Genomic DNA, 22,347 nt, shown 5'->3' with positions numbered 1-22,347 from the left:
CTTCCAATTTGTGTCTTTTGCTTAGGAAATAAAATTAGTCATCCAAGGTAATGCAGTTCCAGGGAGTAAGAATGAGACATTATCTTAGGGTTAATGGGTCAGTAGTGGATTGACTTTATGGGATTGTAGCATATAAAGTTGAACTGTTTTTTTCTGACAAACAAAAAGAAGCACCCAGTACTGTTTTATCATTTTTGGGTTCTAAGCAGTGGGAGATTGAACAACAATAAGTATAGCTTTGGTGGATCATCAATACTGGCAAATCAGGTGGGCACAATGTCATTTTTTAAATGTTGTGGGTTTTAGTGTATATGTGTGTGTTGGGGTGTTGGGAGGGCTGCAGCAGTAGATGGTTATTAAAGACTGAGATGTACGGACTGTGGAGAATATGTTTCTTTGTTTCAAAACCTGATACTTGGGTACTAGGCATGTCAAAAGTAAATATTTTTAAAACATATCTTCTTGCCATTTGCAGTGGATGGATATTTATATTTAATGGATAATGCTAGCAGTATGAGTGTGGTCCTGCAGGGATCTGAAGGATGCCAAGTCTACCATTGCCAATGTCTTGTAAAGTGACCTGGAAATGGATATTTGGATGTTACTGAAAAAATACAGTAAGTGGGCTTAGAAATATAGTTTAATTAAACAAAGTGCACTTGCAATTTGCAGGCCATAATTTAATTTATTAGACTCAATTAGGGAGTGATAGAATTCCTGGGAAATAGGCAGCCCTAGTTTCAGTGAAAGCTCTGTGGTTGTTTGCAGGTAAGAAGTTGCAGTATGTGAATGCAATGTGTTTTATTTATTATTTTGAATGCATTTGTCATTTGAAAGCATGGTTTTCTTTGTTGCTAAAGAAGGCAGGATTGAATGAGCTATATAATGCTTAACTGACAATGATGGGATAGAAAGTTTATAAGTGATGTATAATGTTTGCAGCTACAGTTGTTTCAATGGTGTCTGTGATGCAAAACTATTTTTGAGCCTGTGTCCCACTTTTATTTTTCTCTTTCTCCAGATTTCTTGCTCTAAGGTTGAGAAGTATGGTTCCATACAAAATCAGAAGGTTGTATTTACCATGGAAGACTTTTCATCATAAATACGAGAAACAGAGCCTTTTTAATACCTTTGCTTATTTCCAATAGAAACTGCCATGTAACCTTGCAAATAACATTCTTATTAAGCTACTTTAATTCTTTTGGAATTGACAAGTATGCTTCATTGGTTCGGACATAAGCACAGAGTGCCAATGTGACAGCTCAGTAAACTGTCAGTCTGTGAATAACTTCTGCACAAATTAAAATGTCTGAATGTCAAGTGGCTTTAGATTGGAGGGAAGTTATATGCTTACTCCGGTATGTAGTATGATCTTAGAGAGTTTATGGATTTCTTATTAATTTACTTTTTGCTGAGCAGTTGTTTGCTAATTTATTGATGGTCCTTTTGATGGTGGGAAATTGGATGGATGAGTCCATCTCTAGTATGATTTTTTTTCAGATATTTTTACTTCCAGTTTCATTCAGTGAGTGTGTGTCATGTGATTACTGAGGTTGCCTATGTTAGAAGTAGGGGCTACTTTTGTGTGTCTGTGTGTGTGTGTGTGTGTGTGTGTGTGTAAGAGAGAGAGAGATTTAATATGTATACTGAATATATTTTTGCAAATGGAATTCTTAAATAGGCTAGTATTCTTGGTCAATATTAGATCTTAGCCATCCAGCTAGGAAAGTTTAGTATGTGGATTTTCCATCCAGTTTGATGAAGGCTATGCTACTTAATCAAGGAGTATATTTATGGCTATCTATCCAGTTGTTATGTTGCTGAACTACATTGTTTGATAATGAGAGGAGCTTTTGACAGAAGTTGAAGTTTTTGTGTCAAGAACCTGTCCATACAATGTGGCTTGTTTATGTTGCAGTGAAGGCTGTGGTCTTTGTAATGAGTGTTTTAAGTATAACCAGTATTTCTGAGGTGGAGGAAGTCTCTTAAGGCAGGATCTTTATAAGCCTGTAAAGCAAGCCAGTGATGAAATTTATAGGGGCCAGTGAGAGAGAGGAAAGCAAGAAGCTTTTTAGTCTGTTTGGATAATTAAGTGAACTTAGTCCTTTGACCATTTTTGTCAGAAATGGTTGTAGTCTTTCTTTTGGCAGGGTGTTTTGTTGAGGCACATGCCAAAAGCGGCTTTGCACTCAGCAATGGCTCTTATAACGAAAGAATAAAGGGATGTTATGATCACAAAAAATAAATAAAATAAAATAAACGGCTCAGAGTGCAGAGAGGTGCAGAATAGCTAGACCAACTGAAAAAAGAGAACTGCACCAAACTTACACAGCCACCACGTTTATTTGCAAAAAAGAATAAAAGGTAAAATAACGTTAGTGCTTTCACGACTGCTCTTGTCGCTTCATCAGACGGTCGTGAAAGTGCTAACGTTATTTTACCTTTTATTCTTTTTTTCAAATAAACGTGGTGGTTTTGTAAGTTTGATGTTATGATCACCTTGTCCCTGGATGAGATACCCTTACTAATGAGGTGGGCCATGTAAAAATCTTTCCATACAATGGAGACAACATGGTGGTCAAAAGTCAGGTTTCTATCAACCACAGTGCCCAAGCACCTCACAACTGATTGCGGGCTTACAACATTGTTATTAATGTGATAATTTGTGGGGACATGACTCTCCCCAAAGGGGATGATGATGCATTTTTGACATTTAGCTTGAGTCCATGTTTCTGGCACCAGTCATTTGTTTGGGTGAGAACCTCTTGTAACTTATTTAGAATTGTTTTATTAAGTCAGTAATGTGAATTCTTTACGTTCTTGCAAATTTGTTGGCTTATTTTTGTGGATTATAGTATTGTAGGACTGCTAATGTTAACATTTTACGTAGTTGGACTGCTGGAGTGGTTTTCCCAGTGAGAAATGTTAGCGCTGTAGTGAATATCTGTTGATTTGTAAATAAAAATATATATTTTATTTTTATTTTATTTATTGTCGTTGGTTTACCAGGATAGTCCATTGGGCCATAAAGAACCCGTTTTCAATGGAGTCCTGGGGAGAAAAGCTCCAACAGAGTGTATTTTCAACATTTAGCAGTAACAATTTTTATACAGAGAGTTATTAATAATTATATATACTAAAAAGTAGAACTAATCACATTTAGAAAAGCAATCATAACAGTTAATACAATAAGAAGAAACCTACAAGTAATGGAATAAATGTAAAACATTAATACTGATTAGAGAACAAATTTCATAGCTACAGGTGTAGAGTAGAGCTAGTTATGTGGGGTGGGAACAAGAGCATTCCCACCATGAAGCTAGATGAAGGTGGAGAGACTTTTTGAAGGTAGAGTGGTTAGAGGTGGTGCGGATGAGTGGAGGTAGGGAGTTCCACAGGCGAGCGAGGCTGAAGGAAAGAAGGTTTTGCCTGGGGGATGAGTTGGTTTGTGTACTTCGAGTAGATTTTGATTATTTGACCTTAGAACTCTGTTAGGTAGGTGCATTTTAAAGGCAGAGGAAAGAGAGGGACAGAGGGAAGGGTTGAGAATAAGCTTATGGGCTAGAGTTAGTTGAGTGTAAGTTAGTTGATTGGGAAGTTCTAGCCATTTTAGGTTATGGAGGGAGAAACAGTGGTGGGTGGAGGACTTTTGGCTGGTGGCGAATTTTGCAATTTTGTTATAGCAGGAAGTAAGTTGTTTTTTTAACAAGGACTGAAGATTAGTTAGTAGTGGGGCACCATATAGCAGGGATGGGGTTAGGAAGGAGGTAGAGAGAGTGATTTTAGTGGCAGATGTGAGGTAGGCATTCTGTCTGTAAAGCATGCCAAGTTTTTGGTGTGTTTTTTTGATGTTAATTTGCAGGTGGGAGTTAAATTTAAGTAGGTTATCGATTTGGACCCCAAGTAGTTTGGTTTCTGACACAATTTCTAGAGGTGAGTTGTGTTGAGTAGTAATTGAGAAAGTACCCATGTCAGGAGGGATGACCTTAGAAGGGGTAAATAACATTAGTTTGGTCTTGGTAGCATTGAGAGCTAGATGATTACAAAGCATCCATTGCTCAGTGGAAGAGAAAGCATCTTGAGTAAGTTTTCGTAGTGTAGAGATAGAAGAGGCGGAACAGATAATAGTTGAATCATCTGCATATTGGATGATGCTAGAGAAAGGGATTGATTTGTGGAAGTCATTTATAAAGATATTGAAGAGAAGAGGACCCAGTATGGAGCCTTGGGGAACTCCTGTAGGGGTACTAAGGAAAGAGGAGGTAGCTTTTTTCCATTTTACAGCTTGACTTCTATTAGTTAGGTAGCTAGAGAACCAGTTCAAAGAGGAGGAAGATAGGTGAAGATTAGAAAGTTTGTTTAAGAGCAGGCTATGTGAGATAGTATCGAAGGCTTTGGAAAGGTCAAGAAGTAAGGTGGAAACAATTTGTCCAGAGTCACAGGCTTTATTTACAACCTCAAGGAAAGAGAGGAGGGCTGTCATGGTGCTGTGATTGGGTCTGAACCCGTGCTGCGTGGGAGTTATAAGATGGTTGTCTAGGAGGTGGGGAAGGAGCTGAAGTTGGACACATTTTTCTAAGAGTTTAGAGATGGGGGACAGGATGGCTATGGGGCAGAAATTAGTAATGTTATTATTGTTACCACCTTTATGTAGAGGTATAATAAAGGCTTGTTTCCAGATTTGGGGAACTGTGTATTCTAGTAGTGAGCGGTTAATTAAAATGCTAATGGGGTAGGCAAGAGTTTCAGCAGCTATACTGAGAAAGTAAGAGGGGATATTATCTGGAGCATTGGTACATGGTTTCAATTTCTGAAGGAGTTTTGTAATAGTTGATGTGGGTATGAGATTTAGTGAGAAGAGGGGGCAGTCAGGAGGGGGGAAATTTTGGGGAGTAGGAAATGATAGAGTTTGTGTAGAAGAGGGGGTAGGGGAGATTGTGGGTGAGGAGTAGGGTGAAGAAGTAGAGGTAGTGGGGGTGGATGAGGAGGTATTAGATAGTAGAGAGGAGTTTGAGAATGAGGAGGTCAATTTAGAGACAGAGTCAATAAAGAAGGAATTAAATTGGGTGGCTAATTCATGTTCTGGAGCATTTGGGTCTGGGGTAGGAGTATCCGGTTTGCTGGGGTGGAGGAGAGTAGAGATCCCTTTCCAGAATTTCTGAGGGTTGTTTTTATTTTGGTTTTGGAGTGTAGAGAAATAGTTTTGACGATCAGAAGTAGTGAGTTTCTTTGCTTTGTTTCGGAGCATTTTATATTCGTTAAGGAGTGGTGTTGTCTTGTGTTTTTGGTAGCGTCCCCAGACTTTGTCTCTTTGTCTCATGAGAGCAAGAGTAGTTTTGGAGAGCCATGGGGCTGATTTAGTTTATATTCTTTTAGTCCGTAAAGGAGCTTGGGAGTCAAGTAGTTTTAAGAAAGTTGAGTTGAAGTATGAGACTGCATCATCTAGAGATAATGTTTTTAGACAGTTCCAATTAATTGCTTGTAGTGAGTTTGAAAAGATTAATGGGTTGAAGTTTTTATGGTCACAGATAGTAATGTAGTTATGAGTCTGCTGAAGGATAGTGGGAAGCCGGTGGGTAAAGGTGGGTAAGTGGTCACCAAGTGGGTCGGGAAGAGTTCCACTGTTGTTGAAGTAGTGAGGGTGGGAGACTAGAATCCAATCCAATATACTCCCATTGGAGGGGGTTTTGGCAGGATGGGTTACCAAAGTGATCAGTTGTGAGGAAATTGTAAAGGTTGATGTTAGTGAGGTTTGTAGGAGACTGTATAAGGGCCCAGTTAATATTAACATCTCCTAGGATTATGGTTTCATTACTAATGTTACTGGATAGCCAGGAAAGGATGAGTTCAAGTGTGGAGATATTATCCCCTGGGGGGATGTAAAGGGAAGCTATACATATGTGTTTATGATTATTGATTTGTAGCATGGTAAGGAGAAGTTCGGCATTGTTAAAGTGTGGAGTAGGTTTGTTGTATGGGGTAACTACTAGGGAGGAGGTGTATAGGAGGGCTACTCCTCCACCTTTCTTGTGAGGTCTGTCTTTTCGAATGATGGAGTAGTTAGGAGGAGCTATTTCAGAGTCTTTAATGTGTGGTTTTAGCCAGGTTTCTGAAATAGTGAGGATGTCAGGTTTATTGTGTATGAGCCATGCATGTAGGTTTGGGACTTTGTTTACTACACTTTGAGAGTTTAAGGAAGTGAATAATAGGGATTTATTTATAGCAGTAGTAGTGGTGGGGCCTGGGTTAGGATGGATGTCTCCAGATATGAGAGTGCTTGTAAGGTGTAGTATGTAATGGTTTATGTGGGTAGTTAGCAAGGAGATGAGATTAGGTTGTTTTGTGAGTTGGAAGGGTTTGCTAAAAGTCATGGTGGAAAAGTTAGCATGATAGGAGATAAGTTTGTGTCGAAAGAGAAGGAGGTTTTCTGAGGAATATAAATGGGGGGAGATAAGAGAATATGAGGATGAGAAAGAAGTGTTATGAGGATTAGTTATATGAAAGTTATATATATATATATATATATATATATATATATATATATATATATATATATATATATAAACTAAGATGTTAGAGTTAACTGTTAGAGTAGAGAATTAGAATGAGAATTAGAATTTTAAGGCAACTATTAGGCATTTATTACATTTATTCATTGTTCATATGCACCTACAGTACAGCCAGAAGGTCGACTTTGGTCGCCCACAGCAGCAAAAGAGTTAACTATATGATATATTTTATATGCGGCCCCAGGACAATTTCTGTTCACTCAATGCGGCCCCGGCAAGCCAAAAGGTTGGACACCCCTGCGTCTAGTCGATCTTGGAGTTGGTATATATAATTTTCAGGGGGTATATGGGATGCAGAGGGGCTTGCCCCCCTTCAAAAATGTAAAAGGACATACAGACTTTCAAAAACGGAAGTCTGGTATGTCGAATGTCAGTCGTCGTATTTCTGATGTTCGACATTCAGGGTAAATGTTTTTATTTTTGAGATTTCATTTTGATCTTTTCATGAAAAATTATTTTACTTTCAACATTATGATAGTAAACTTTTTTATCATCATAGGCCTGTTTTTTTTTTTTTTTTTTTGTATGTTTGAGTCTTACATGGGTTAGTTGGTATTTGTTTCTTTCTCCCTCTTTTTTTTCCTGATGAAAATACTTACCTGAAAAATGTCCTTGTTTTTTTCACTCATGAAAAGAAACAGTTGGGTTTAGTGGGCATACCAGTCCAAAAAAAAAACTGACTGGAGTAAAAATTCAAGCAGGTTAAGGACAATTTAATTATTGGTAATGCACATTAATTTACAGTGGTCTGTCCCTGAGTTAATAGATATTAACAGCAAGTTCTGTTGTACATATTATAGACAGCCCAGAAAAGTACATTTACCTTGATACATAAAGTTTTGGGAAATACCTGGCCTTGCTTTGCTGTGGCACAACCACTGTACCTTGCATCAGACAATGTATGGCAGATACAGAGTTTCTAGTAATGAAGATTGTGACAATGCACATAGCACAGTGTTGGCCCAGATAATGAAAGGGCTTGACTGAGCTGCTCACATCTTTTCTGTCTCTGTCTTTTGGTGGTGTTGGTTGGATAGAGATGAGCAACCCAGCAGAATAGAGCTGTGGTGCATGCAAGGGTTCTCTGTTTAAGACAGACATTTTCCAACATTGCAGGGATCATCCAGTCAGTAGACACACATGAAAGCCCTAGAATAAGAATGGCCAGAACCAGATAGCTAACCACTAACCAGGAGCAATCAGCAACTACAGTGCCAACACAGATCCAAGCTAGCAGGTCCAGTGGTCTACCACAGATGTTACTCAGGTTCCAGATGGTAAAAGGGCATGATATAAGCTTTTTCCTGATCTGTCTGTCTCTTGTGGTGTTCATCATAAGTGAGTCTAAATTAGTTGCAATGCATGAACCATCCATATACGTTATAACTGTATACATGCCCTCCTTTGTCCTGTTGTTGTAGTCTCATGCATTGTATAGAGCAGTGGTATGAACATTAGTTCAAACAATAGAAGACCTGAGAAGTTTTGCTTAATTCTTGTTTTTCAGTGTATTCCTTTTTCATTTGAGAAGCAATTTTTAGTTTATTAATACTTAGTGTAAATGTACTGATTTCATTTTTAAATTTGCAGTCTTTCTGATTATGATACAACTTAATATGCTTTCATTGCATTTTGCTTCCCAGTTTATAATTGATAAGGAGATCTCTTCTCTGCCTTTCTTCTAGAAATTTTTTATGTGAACTATTGCACGTACTTGTGCCATTTCAAATGATTTTTATTTTTAATGTATGTCTTTGTCATTCACTTACTTATTACATACAGTGGTCTATGTCACAGTTCTTGCCCAACCCTCTTCCTATATTGAATACAAAAATTTTGGCTTTACAGGAGATTTATTCCAGAAATTGGAATATACTTCGATCAGATGACAGGGCTAAAATGCTAGTAGGAGATAACCCCAGTTATGCATATAAAAACAAGAACTCCATTAAGAGGCTTTTATGTGGGCCTAGATATGGTCATGAGTTGAATATTGAACCTACAATACACGATCATGGAACCTTTCCATGTAACTCTTGCAATTATTGTACATATATTCATGAGAGAGGATACTGTGAACACCCAGATACAAGGAAGACTGTTTATTGTAAACTAGCAGCTAACTGTAACACCACAAATATTGTATATTTAGCTCACTGCAATGTATGTTGTTCATTTTATATAGGTGTGGTTACACAAAGGTTTTGTGATAGGATCAGGGAGCATGTCTATGATATTTACAGGAGGGCAGAGACTAATGTCCTAGCAAGACATGTGATGGCATCAGATATGACACACACCTTTAAATTTATGTTAGTAGAGATAGTCAAAATGGGATGTAGAGGTGGCCCTATAAAGAACATGGTAGAGAATAAGGAACTTGAATGGATCATTAGAATGTGGGCTAATATAGGCAGGGGCCTACATGACAAAGTTTCTATTAAACCTGTACTTATTCATAAACCACTACACAGATAAAATGTTAAATGTGATTTTAAGTACATTTTATAGGTTTATTCTAGAACTATAGACTAGATTTGGTATTTTAAGCATGATTATTATATTGTTTAATTAATAGCTTAACAGCTTTGTATTGTTTTAATTGAAATTTGACTCTGATTGGTTGCTGGTAACTTTTAAATATGAATGAGCAATGATTTTCAACTGTCTGATGAAGTAGCTCTGGCTACGAAAGCGATCACCATTGTCTGTATCTTGTTTGTGGATTAAACTTTATCTGTACCTGCCTTGGTCTGGTGCCTCCTATATATTTTTTACATAAGATTTTTTTTAGCATGCTAACTAGCTGTTCAAGATGTAGCACACTTTACAGAAAGAAAAATGCTCTTTCAAGTAGCAAAACAAGTTAAAGACTTCTTTTTTTGTAAAGTTTCAGTGCTATTGCTAAACAAATGATATACAAGTAGAGAGAAAGAGATATATTAGTAGTCTCAGGTTTTAATTTCAGCATTGAAATACCACATTTTCTCCTAGTTCATCTATTTTTAGAGTTCCAGATTCCCCAGACATCTTTCTTGCATCTCTTGTAGTACTAACTGCCTGTATATGATATCCCCATATATACCATTCTCAAGAATGTGAGATATGGAAAAAATGAATAGAAGTAAATTATGCTTTTTTGCCAAACACCTGAAGCAGTAGCTTGCAAACAAGAGAGCAGCTGAGCTTCCAGCTGCTGACAAAACCAGATTTTTTATCCAACACTGTGTCTTCATACTTATGCTGCAACAAGCTAGTCAGTTTAAAGAAAAATCATTTGAAGAACCGCATCCTCCTCTTATATCACACATTACTACATCATGCAGTTTGGAACTAACACAACTCTGGCAGAATATAGTTATGCAAGTATGCTTAGGAAAACTAGCTAAAATTATGTCATAGTTAAATGCCTTTGGCTAGTTTCACATAACACAGGTTTTCATCATGCAGTACCCAGTTTAAGTAATGATAACTCCCTTGTGGAGATAAAGCTTAGCTTCAGGGCTAGGAAACCTTGAATTTTTTAAAACATTACTTTTCTGATCTGCTTGCTGCAGGTGAAAATGATGGTGTAAAGTAAGGGAAAGATCTAGATAAACTCCAGTGCAGCAAAAATTTTACAATGTTTATTGGATGCTGTCATATTAACTGAATAAGCAGCACTCATTAGAGACTTTGTATAACATTTCAGGTTTGTCAAGCAGAATAGTTTTAGCTTTTCCATAGTTAACCTGTAGACAGTGAATATTTAGCCATGTCTATAAAGTAAAATGAGATTCTGAACACCACTATGTCATCCAGATATCTAATGTCCCACAAACCATGCAGGTTTGCAGTAGTGTGGTTAATAAGCTGGGAAATTATCAGTGGTTCAAGTATCAGACCCTGTAAAACACTGTTTCAAAAGGTGTCTAGAGCAGGCAGCCCACACTAAACCTTTACAGTAAGGATCAGTCCATATAAGTAACGACCAACTACCAATACAAAACAAAACACAATAAGCAACTACCAAGTAAGTCACATGGATCCCAACACTAAGTCTGTGCATCAGTAAACAATGGAAACTTAGTTACAGTAACACACTCAAGCGCATTTTAAGCAGTTCCACTGTAACTAGGACCATATAAATGCAAGTTTAGGGCAAAGAAAGAATGGATGCATAACCATACAGCAATGTCCTGAGTATCTTATTGTTTGAGCGTCTTACTGTTTTACAGAATTGCTCTTGTACTTCTTTGTTTCTCTTACCTTGTATACCAGTTTTTTATTGTTATCTAAACCATGTATGTTCTCTGTTAACTTCCGTGGAGCGTTTCTCCCCAGGACTCCACTGAAAATGGGCACTTTGTGTCCAGTTGGATTTATCCTGGTAAAATAATGTTAAAATAATAATAATAATAATAAATTGTGCACAAAATTCTAACTTTGACAGACTTCAGAAACCTGCTCACATCACACAGTGTTTTTAAGTAGTAAAAGCCTATTTAATGCATACAGCCTGTTTACTGCATTTCCTGTGTTGCACTTAATTTAAAATTGTTTTTTTCTTAAAATTGCATTTTACCTGGCTCTGGCCTAGCACTCAAGTGTGGGGTCATTTATTGCACTGTTCTGACTATGTTGCTACTTGTGTATCTCTGCTACCTTTAAACTAAAACAAAAAAACCCCAAAAAAATCTTGCTTTTTTCCCACTTTCTGAAATTTAAAAAAGTTCAGTTACAGATTTGCTGTTCTGAACTGTTTGTAAGTTTCTTGGAGGCCAGTGTTTGCTTGGGCTAAAAGGAAGTCTCTGTGTTCACCAGTGGCAGTGGTTAACACTGAGCACTGCCTGTCCCTGTAGGAGTGGTTACTGCCTAGAAACTGTAGTTTTATTGGCCATTTTGGGTCAATTCCAAACTCCTTGATCTCTCTCTCTTAAAACTCTCCAACTCTCTTTTTGCGTGGTCTTGCGCACAGTGCACTGTCGGGCAGCGCCGCTTAAACAGGTTTAAACTATTCCCGGCTCCACAAAGTCTGCTCTTCACTTTCCCTTAGAACTGCTCTAAATCTCAAAATAAGCACTCTATTTTCATTCTAAAGCCCTGCACTTGCTCGTATAAGTAATCTCATAGGTAAACACTAATAAACTTAAGCACTACATCCTCTTATACTCCTTTTAAGCACTTGCTCCCTATTGGTTCTTTCTGATCAGTCAATAAGTAGTTCCCTATATTATCCAGGCATGTCCAAAAGTCAGTTTCGGGTTTACTCTCCAGTCCAGCTGGTGAATCTGGGAATCTGGAGGCAATGTTACAACTGCCTTATGTATACAGACCACCCTCTCCTCCTCCCAACAAGCTCAAATATATGTGAGAGATGCAACTATATAGCCAAATTGGAGGCTAAGCTCTCTCAACCCAGTACTGGCACAGCCTGTCAGGAGGAGAAGGTAACCACACACACCACAAATCCAGTCTCACATAGACCTGTCGCATCAGCAAACCAAACACATAAACACACAAAAACATACTTGGAGGCTCTAAATAAAAATCTGCCTAAGCAGCAGAGACCTCCAAAGCAGACATCCAAGCAACCCCTACCACGAAACAATACCCACGTAGCACATATCTCACAAAGTCAGTGTGCCACACAGTCACAGCCCTTAAGGCTAAACAACACACCTAATACACTTGTAATAGGTGACTCTATTGTCAGACACACTGACGTCCCACTCACCAGGCTGAGCAAGGAGGAGGTCACTGTAAGCTGCCTTTCGGGTGCCAGGATCCGCCACATAACACAAGCACTCAGGTCACTCCAAAGCAAGTACAAATATGACTCCGTCATTGTCCATGCTGGTGTGAATGACCTGAGATGTACCTCCCTGGACTACATGAAAAAAGACATAGAGGAGCTCTCTGAGCATGTAACCCAGGCCGGTATGACCCTGACCTTGAGTAGCATCTTACCTTCACCAAGATTGATGCCACAGTATAAAGACAAAATGATTAATTTTAACAATTGGCTAAAATATTGGTGTCATTCAAAGGGGATCCAGTGTCTGTCAGCCTGGCATGACATGCTTGACAAGCCACGTTGCTTCACTAGGGACGGCTTGCACCTGTCACCCCTGGGTTTTTGAATATTGGCAAAGGCTCTTGCCTCCCCCATAGTGCCTTTTTTAGGCAAGGCTCAAAAGACAAACCCACCTCCATAAACAACACAAAAAAACTAAGGGTAATGCTGCTCAACACCAGAAGTCTAAACCTCAAGATGCACGCACGCGAGACTCTCCTCAGTATGGAGACTATCGATATCTGTGCAGTAACAGAAACCTGGTTCAGGGCTCCCGAGAGCACCCCAGCACTAACAGGTTATACTTCATACCATGCTTTCCGGCCCCAAAACTCAGACCGAACCAGAAAAGGAGGGGTAGTATCCATATTTATCAAAGATACCCACACCTCCAGGTTAGTGGCACTGCACGAAGCATCGGAGACCGTCCATGTGCAACTAACAGTGGGCAAAACTGCCTTTCAGTTTCTAGCCTGCTACAGACCACCCTCCCAAACACAGAAACCTCACTCGGCTTTCCTGAGAACACTGGAGAATATGAAGGTCTCTCCAAACACCATTATATTGGGTGACTTCAACTACCCAAACATTGATTGGGAAAACTACTCAAGCCCAAACACCCTCGCCCAACGGTTCCTAGAATTTATAAACTCAAATGCTATGGAACAACTAGTCACCACTCCCACAAGAGGGGAAAACATATTGGATCTGGTCATCACCAACATGGGGTCTCTATGTTCCACACCAGAGGTATACCCCTCATTGGTAAAATCAGACCATAAACTAATCTCACTGGACATCCATATTCCGCCCCCAACCCTAGCCAAGGAAACCATGGTGAAGAACTTCTCAAAAGCAAACTTCACATTTCTCAAAACCGTGGTGGAATCCTTCAAAGCCCCCAGGCCAGTGGAAAACACAGCCCAAACTGCAGAATCCTTTACAAAAGCATTCTATGGACACCTGCAGGAATGCATGGAGCATGCTATCCCAAATAAAACCAAGACTCACTTCTCCAAAGGCAGGAGACCTGTCTGGTGGACCCCGGCCATAAATAAGCTATACAACAGAAGAAGAAAGCTACTATACGATAGAGCAAAATCCCAAAAAGGGAAGGCGTCTCTGATCAGTACTAGCAAGAAACTACGATCCCTCATAAAATCATCTAAGACCAGCTTCGAAAGAAAAATTGCACAAGACACTAAAGATAATCATGAGGCCTTCTTTAGTTATGTCAGAAACCTGGGAGGCAACTCCCAGATATGCTCTGAGTTAGTGCAAAATGACAAAAAATACACTGAACCCACAGACATTGCCAACATCCTGGCAGAAAGGTTCAGTGCAAACCCCCCCCCTTCCCCCCAAAAAGAAAAAATGTCTGTACCAACAGAGTGTAGCCTTCCTGAGATCACAGATGCACAGGTGAGAGCTGCCCTCTCCAAAGCAAAAAACACAGCATCAATGGGACCAGACGGTGTCCCGGGCTGCGTCTTACATGAGCTCCAAGAAGAACTAAACCCTCATATAAAGTCACTGTTCAATCTCAGCCTTACTACAGGATATGTACCCAAGCAATGGCATACAGCAACAGTGGTCCCACTCCACAAAGATAGTGCCACATCAGACCCCGGAAACTATCGCCCTATAAGCCTGACTAGCCTGGTCTGCAAAGCTATCATGTATCAAGTATCATCATGGAAGTCATAAACAAAGACATTGGGAACCTTCAGACACTGGATCCTACCCAATTCGGCTTTGTTAAGGGCAGATCTTGCCTCTTGAACCTGGTCGACTTCTTTGAAAAAGTTACCAAAGCCATAGATGAAGGGAAGGTAGTCCACACAGCCTACCTGGACCTTGCAAAAGCCTTCGACATAATACCCCACTCGGTCATCATAAATAAGCTCACCAGCTTAAATATCAACCCCTATGTCACAAGATGGATTGCAAACTGGCTCAGGGATAGAACCCACATGGTCAGAATAGCAGGTGCCATGTCAGACTCTGATAAGTGTTACAAGTGGTGTCCCAGAAGGCTCAGTCCTGGGACCTCTCTTCTTCGGTATATATTTCTCCGAGGTACAGGCTAACACGGGTGGACTATGGCTGACCAAGTTCGCAGATGACTGCAAACTGGGTGCCGTAATCGACTCTCTGGCTGACACAAGTATCCTCCAAAAGGGTCTCACAGATAGGGATAACTGATGCCAGAGCCATGGCCTAAAGCTAAATGCCAAAAAGTGCATAGTCATCCCCTTTGGGAAAAACAAAGTGCCCACAAATTACCACATTGGTGGTAATCCATTAAGTACGGAAGAAGTAATTAGGGACTTGGGGACCCAAGTAGATAGCAATCTCTCCTTTGACAATCACGTTGCCAAAGTGGTTAGAAAGACCTTCTATATAGCCCACCTTATCATGAAAGGGTTCACATCTAGATCAAGAGAGGTCATTGTGCCTCTCTTCTCATCACTTATCAGGCCCATAATTGAATACAATGCCCCATTTGGAATGTACCTTACCTGACACCTGCAGCAACTGGAAAGACCCCAAAAGTACCTCACCAAGAGGATCAAGGGGCTCAAACAGATGCCCTATGCAGTTCGGCTAAAGAAACTCCAGCTCTACTCAGTTGCGTATCACCTACTCAGAGGCGATCTGTGTCTGACGTATAAAGCCATGTCCAACCCAGAATTAGTGGACATTGCTCACCTCAGGAAATCCAAATCCCTTAGAGCTACACGCTCCAGGGACTTGAACCTCCGCACAGAAATAAATAGGACATGCTGGAGGGACAGATTCATATCCCAGAGGCTCCCCTCACTCTGGAATAAAATCCCAATCCATGTTAGGCAGAGCCCCTCACTGACCCTCTTCAAGAGAAGTCTTGACGAGTGGATGGGAGATCGTAAGTTTACCCCTGGGATCTCTTCTGTGTCCCTGCTTGACAGAGATACAGTAAACTAACCTTATAAGGGCTACCTTCTGTGACCTACAATACAGAGGCCCAGTCAACTAATCTAAAAGGGTGGCGAAAGCCAAACACACTCTGGCTAGGCTTATAAATGCCCTAGGGCAGATAGCCTAGTATCAACCTATGAACCTATGAAAAAATAAGTTCAAATGTATAACACTATACCAGGGGGATAGCCTGTACCAGAAACTGACTTAGGGCTATTCCAAGTCATGGCTGGATGGCTTTTAAACTGGTTTTGAAGTACTTTATGGGTAAACTTAACACTGTTTGTATATGCGAATGGAGATTGCTCCAAACCTTAACAATTGAGTTTATGTTGTTTGTATAACTGGACAAAAAATCCTTTTGATTTTTTTGTAGAAGCCTTCGGAGAAAAGCTCCAAACTTGGAGTTTCAGTAAAAGAAACACAGAAATAATTATATGTATAATATTTATGCATTCTCTTTTTAAGACTGAATGTGTTCTTGGTTGACAGTTGTTTAGTCAACCATTTGATCAAATAAGCAGCTTGGGGAATATGCCCTGACCCCCTGTTTATGCAATCTCAGAGTTAGTATAAATAATTAAGAGGTGATGTAGGGATTGCAGATAACAACAAATGTGCTATATAGCTTGTCAATGTAATTAAAGCATGCCAGTATAGAGATAAAGCCATAGCTGTGGGCCATGTGACCTGGGTTCATTTAGCAGCTCAGGCATCTGAAGAGTTGATAGGAAGGGATGGGCATTCATCAGAAATGTTCCCTCCATGGAGTAGCCCTCGGATTTGTCGATGAACACATGGGTGGGGGTGGGGTGGTTGAAATGAGGATAGGTCATGATAACATCCTCAGTGAGCAGAAGCAGTTGCCAGCACTGTCAACCCAGGACACCTGTAAGATCCACACCACCCTGAGCTCACTCAAACAAGCCTAGGGGGAGGGAGTAGGTGGACCCAGTGATGAGTGGGACAGTCAGACAAGATGAAAGGTAGGGTAGAGGGGGAAAAAGTAGTAGTATAGCTATTACCTTTTTGTGTGTGTGTGTGTGTGTGTGTGTGTGTGTGTGTGTGTGTGTGTGTGTGTGTTCGTGCATGCACACTGGTATGTAAACTTGACAGCCTGAATGTGAGAATGAACATGCTTCAGATGTTAAGAGCCTCAGCTAGTGTCACTGTATGTTTCTGTGTGTGAGTATATTTTGGAAGAGTAGTAGTCATCATAGGTCAAAGGTTAAGGAAAGGCGAACACCATGGATGTAAACTGCTCAGACTTTTCTGAGGTGTCATTAAGATAAAATGCCAAATGCAAACCTGATTGCATTTTTTTGATAGCAGAACAAGGAGCAGTTTAATACTGTAAGATCCATTCAAAAGTGTTGTTCTGAGTGTTCCATTGAGAAACCTGGTTATGAACTGGCCTGGAGTCTCTGGATTGGCAAGCCCTGTCATGGACAGTCAGGGGAATGAAAATAAGACTTGGAAATAGCATACCTCTTGCTACAGCAAACCTGACAGAATCACTAAAAGAATCACAGGCCTAAAGCAGATGCCGTATGCTGACCATCTAAAAAACTCCACCTATACTCTGTCGCATATCATCTACTCAGAGGTGATCTCTGCTTAATATACAAGGACATGCCAAACCCAGAGCTGTTGGACATGCTACACTTAAAGAAGTCCCAATCCCTCAGAGATACATTCTCCAGGGATCTAAACTTTGTCATCACAATGAACAAAACATGCTGGAGGGTCATGTTCCTGACCCAGAGACTCCCCAGACTCTGGAATAGACTACCCATACATGTCAAGCAGAGCACCTCTTTGGCCCTCTTCAAAAGGAACCTTGATGATTGGATGGGAGATAGGAAATTCACCCCGGGGATCACATCAGTCGTCCTGCTAGACAGGGTTCCAGGGAAGTAAATACTGTGGTAAGAAATAGCCAGGGAATTGTTATGGCTAGGCTTGTATAGGCCCTAGGGCCGATAGCCTAGTACCAACCTATAAACAGTGAAGAGCCACAAGTTTTCTATGTACTTATGTCACTGCATTGTTCACACAACCAGCTATTTTTTGCCATTAATCCAGTCATACTAGGGTACCTTGTTTCAGGTTAGCCTACGTTGAGATATCTGGATGGACGGACAAATTTTATATTTATTCATTCCATTCTCCAGGCCTTATGGTCAAAATAAACAGCCTTTGGTTTACTCAAGATCAGTCAGATAAAAGATGATCATTTAAAGTTTCAATATAAACAGTTAAAAAAAAAAAAAAAAGAGAGAGTGCTGATAACTAACCAGCATAGAAAAGTGACAGTTATAGGCAGTAGTCAAGTAGTATAACAGGAAAAAGAAAAAAAAATTTTTTTTTCTATACATGTTTAACCAGTATAGTTTTATAATCATTGCATTTTACATTATTTGCTTTTTATATATTCATTGGTACTTACTAGGCTATTGATCTGTGAGGATGTTTAGAAGTCTACCAATACATACCCATGAAGCTTTTTTGCTCTTATAGTGTAAGTGCAAATAACACAGAGATGAGCAGAACATTAACCTGTTTCCTTTATGCTTGAGGGACAATGATGCTTAACTGGGGTGAATTTGCAGTTACCCATCCATTCATCCAGATTATGTCTGAATAGTATTAGAGAAGCAATTTTCTTTCTGAGCAGAAAGATGATTCCCAGCAATTTGTATCTCTGGGATACAGATCTATCCCTCCAGCATGTTCCATTATTGTTGCAAAAGAGATTTAGATCTCTTGAGCAGGTGTTTATGCTCCCATTGGACTTGTGAATGTGCAGTAGGACTGACATGATAGGGTCGGTTGAGGCTCTATATGTGAGGCAGAGAGTGTCCCTCAGTAATCTGCATGACACCGAGAAGAGAGGCAAGACTTTCAGATGGTCTGCATAGTTTTTTGATTTAGGTTTTGATTTACTTTGTAAGAAAGTGTAGGTGTTTGAGTTGTGTCAAATGGACAGGTGCATACTAAAGGGGGCATTGCAATCAGTGATTAACATGATGAGTGTGGACTACAGTGAAATGATAACATCCCTTGACCTGGATGCAGTTCCCTCACTAATAACCTGTGCAATGAAAAAGCTTTTTATTACCATAGTGGATATGTGGTGATTGAGGGACAGTTTGCTGTCTGCAGGGGTTCCCATGTAGCTAACTACTGGATCAGTGTTCATGGGCATGTTGTCAGTGTGATAATTGCAAGGGACTTCTTCTTAGCTTTCAGCTGTAATCCATGGTTTTGACACCAGATTTTTGGTGTGGGAAAGGCCATCTTGGAGAATCTTGGCATCCACTAGGAGTTTATGATGGCACCATGTTTGTAGTCATCTGCAAGCTTGGTCAACTATAAACCCTTACCTGTACCTCTGACCTTCAAGAAGTAAATGCCAGAGAGGAGTGGCTCAAGGATTGAACCCAGGGATACACTGCTGCAGATATTTTAAGTGATTCTCCTTTAAACTGCCAGTTTGTCTCAGGAAAAGTATGTATCCACTATTATAATCAAGTGCTTTGTCCTTGCACAGGGATTTTGGAGGAGGTAGAACTGCCCATCCTAATTTCCTTGATTCTACTTGTGAGCCAGTTTGCTATCCAGAGAGTCAGTCAGGCATTAACATTTAGCTGGGATAGCTAATCTGCAATACTTGACTGTGGGATGGTGTTGAATGCCTTTGCAAGGTCTAGATATGCAGTGTGTACTTATATGCACTCATCCGTTGCTTCAGTTAGGCTCTCAGAGAAGTCAGCCAAAAATAATTAACACCATTAACTGTTAATGTCAGCATACCTCATCCTGGCCAAAGCTTTTGTCACAATTCCCCATTCATGCATATTAGAAAAGTTAAAACTGGAAATAAACCCCTATATCACCTGCTGGATTGTAAACTGGCTTCACAGATGGGATGTAGATAATCAAAATAGGAGAAGTTACCTTTACAAATAGACCAGTCACCAGTGGATGCAGATAATCAAAATGGGAGAAGTTACCATTACAAAGAGACCAGTGGAGTCCCCCAGGGCTGTGTGCTGGGACCTCTCCTGCTTGGCATCTACTTTTCTGAAGTAAAAGCCAATACCAAAGGGCTATGTCTGCCTAAGTTTACCAATGACTGCAAGGTAGGATCAGTCATTGAATCCCTAAATGACTTTGCTGTCCTGCAGAAAGGTTTGTCTGAAGTAAATAACTGGTGTCAAAATCATGGTCTGAAACTAAATGTTGAAAAATGCATTATTGTATCCTTTGGGAAGTCATCTGTCCCAGGGAACTATCGCATTGACAATATGCCCCCAAGAGTTGACTCAGTTGTTTAAGATATGGGATCTTATTTGGACAGTGACCTTACTTTGACCATCATCATGTGTCTGCTGTAAGAAAGTCCTTCTATATTGCACAGCTTATAAACAAAGGGATTGTGTTTAGATCTAGGGATGACAATGTCTCCCTTTACTCAGCCTGTGTTAGGTCAGTCATTGAATATAATGCCCCCTTTGGCATGTATCTGTCCAGACACATGCAACAACTAAAACATCCACACAGATACCTTACTAAAAAGATACAAGGCCTAAACAACATGTCCTACATGGACTGACTCAAAGCCCTGTCACAATAATCTGTATCTTACAGACTGCTAAGAGATAACCTGTGTCCTGCATACAAGGCATTCTCTGACCCATTATTGATTAATTTACTGCACATTAGCAAGTCAGTGGCATCAAAAATAGTCTGTCTAGTAATCTAATCCTCTTCTGCAACATTAACAGAATGGTGTGGAGGGATACGTATATTTCTCAGAGGATACTGCTGCTATAGAACAGACTCCCCATCAACATAAAGCAAAGGTCATCCCTGTCTATTTTCAAGTGCAACTTAGACTTGAGGATGGAGAACAGAAAAGTTACCCCTGGACTGCCCCTTGTACTACTAATGGACAGATGCAGATCCTAAATGCTTTATGCAATACATGGGTCCCCTCAAATTATGTATGGTTTGATCCCAGTTAGTCTTATTAGGGGTAATATATAATTATCGACCATGGGATGGGTAAGACCAGTCTATAACTAAATGAGCTGGGTTATTAGGAGCACAAAAAGGGAAGATGGCTTGGCACAGGTGCACTTAACCTAGTACTTAGTAAGCAAATAAGCATGATCTGCCCTTGACAAACCTGAACTGCCTTGGGTCAAGAGTCTACAGGTTACCTATGTCCTTTATTAATTTCACAATCATCCTTTCCATAGCCTTACAGATCAGGCTGGTCAAACTTATGGGTCTGTAATTTCCTGGATCCAGTGACACCCCACTTTTGTGCAGTGGGATGACAGTTACTGCCCACTGTTCATCCAGCATAATACTCTTTAGAAGCTGACATCGAATAGCCTCTTATAGGTCTGACAGGTCCTGCTACTGGCTGTCCAATAACCAGCTGTTATTCAACCCCCACAGAAGCAGTGTCCTTGGCTTTGGTTAGTGCCCTGAGGACTTATTAATGGGTGATTTTAGGGGTGGGGTACAGAGATGGGTATGTGAGATCTGAGACTGTAGGAGGGGAGGGGGCTGAACATAGAGCTATGCAACAAGGCATTAGTTTTATATCAGTCATTTGGTATTTCCAACTTTAGCAGAAAGCAGTTTGGGATGGTAATATATGTAGATGTATCTGCTTCATAGAAATGTTATAAAATAATTGCCAAAATTTCATTGTAACACACTCGACTCCTCAGAAATGTTGTGAAGCAAATTCCGGGCAATGATGCATTTTGTTTATGGATTGATCATTCACTGAATGTGATACATTCAGAATAATTTCCATTTTATAAATTCTGAAATTAGATGATGTAAATTAAAAAATGTAGTAGAGAACATCGCCTCCTTCAGATTCTGCAGAGGAAACCCGCTTTAGCATTATGTGTGGACTTTCACAGCCACCTGAAATGATAATTCACTAAAACCTGGAATTTTAGAATTTCTATTTTTAAATACATTAATTTATATTTTGACATGAACAGACTTATTGGGGGTTGTTTGAGCAGAAGGAAGAAACCATTAATTTGGATTTGGGTATTATCTCACAGAAGATGACAGAGTTGCATTTTGTTTGTTGTTTTATGCTTTAAGACTGATTACATATTTAAAACATAACCTAAAATAACTGGTGAAGTTTTGAATACTGTGTGCTTTTATTTTGTAGTTCAACATTATGGAAATAGTAAAGAGTATGAGGCATCAGCGTTATGGCATGGTACAAACAAAGGTAATATATTTTCATACAGTTTGTCATTACTACTGTCTTTTTATGGTTATATTACAATATTGTATAATATTACTAATTTACTTTTGTGCTGAGCAGTTACTGTAAAACTAAAGAAAATAATGGGGATTCTGTGCTTTGTCGATCATGCCAAAAATGTCATCCTATCATTGAAATTTCTAGGTGGCTACCTAGACTGCTGGTGGCTTTTATTCAGTTAGTTTGGATGTTTCAAGGCTTGCTAGGACTGAAACACAATGGTGAATAACTTCTCCTCTTTGTGTATTGGAGTGTATACTTACTGGTGCTGGGTTAAGTTCTGGTAGAGTTAAATCTTCTCTATACACTAAGGGCACATAAAAATGCTCACAACAAAAGAAGCACTACATTCTTGTGAGTAGAGCATAAGGATGTCCATCTCTACTCTTCTTGCTTCCCTTCTGAGGTGGGTGTGGGGATGAATTTAGAAGGCATGTGGCAGTTGA

At 39.8% G+C, this 22,347-nt stretch overlaps 1 protein-coding gene across 1 annotated transcript in view; it reads left to right on the top strand.

Annotated features, from left to right (window-relative positions):
• The window catches only part of LOC122789363 (tyrosine-protein phosphatase non-receptor type 13-like), a 2,815,362-nt gene that overhangs the window by 2,715,809 nt on the left and 77,206 nt on the right, over positions 1-22,347 (top strand). The window contains exon 43 of the mRNA XM_044056752.1: positions 21,803-21,865. Coding sequence (XP_043912687.1) covers positions 21,803-21,865 — 63 coding nt within the window. The remainder of the gene's footprint in view (positions 1-21,802; positions 21,866-22,347) is intronic.

Source organism: Protopterus annectens, chromosome 14.part0 (genome assembly GCF_019279795.1).
Source record: "Protopterus annectens isolate FY-2018-M chromosome 14.part0, PAN1.0, whole genome shotgun sequence".
Lineage (NCBI taxonomy): Eukaryota > Metazoa > Chordata > Ceratodontiformes > Protopteridae > Protopterus > Protopterus annectens.
This window is presented reverse-complemented; position numbering and strand designations above follow the sequence as displayed.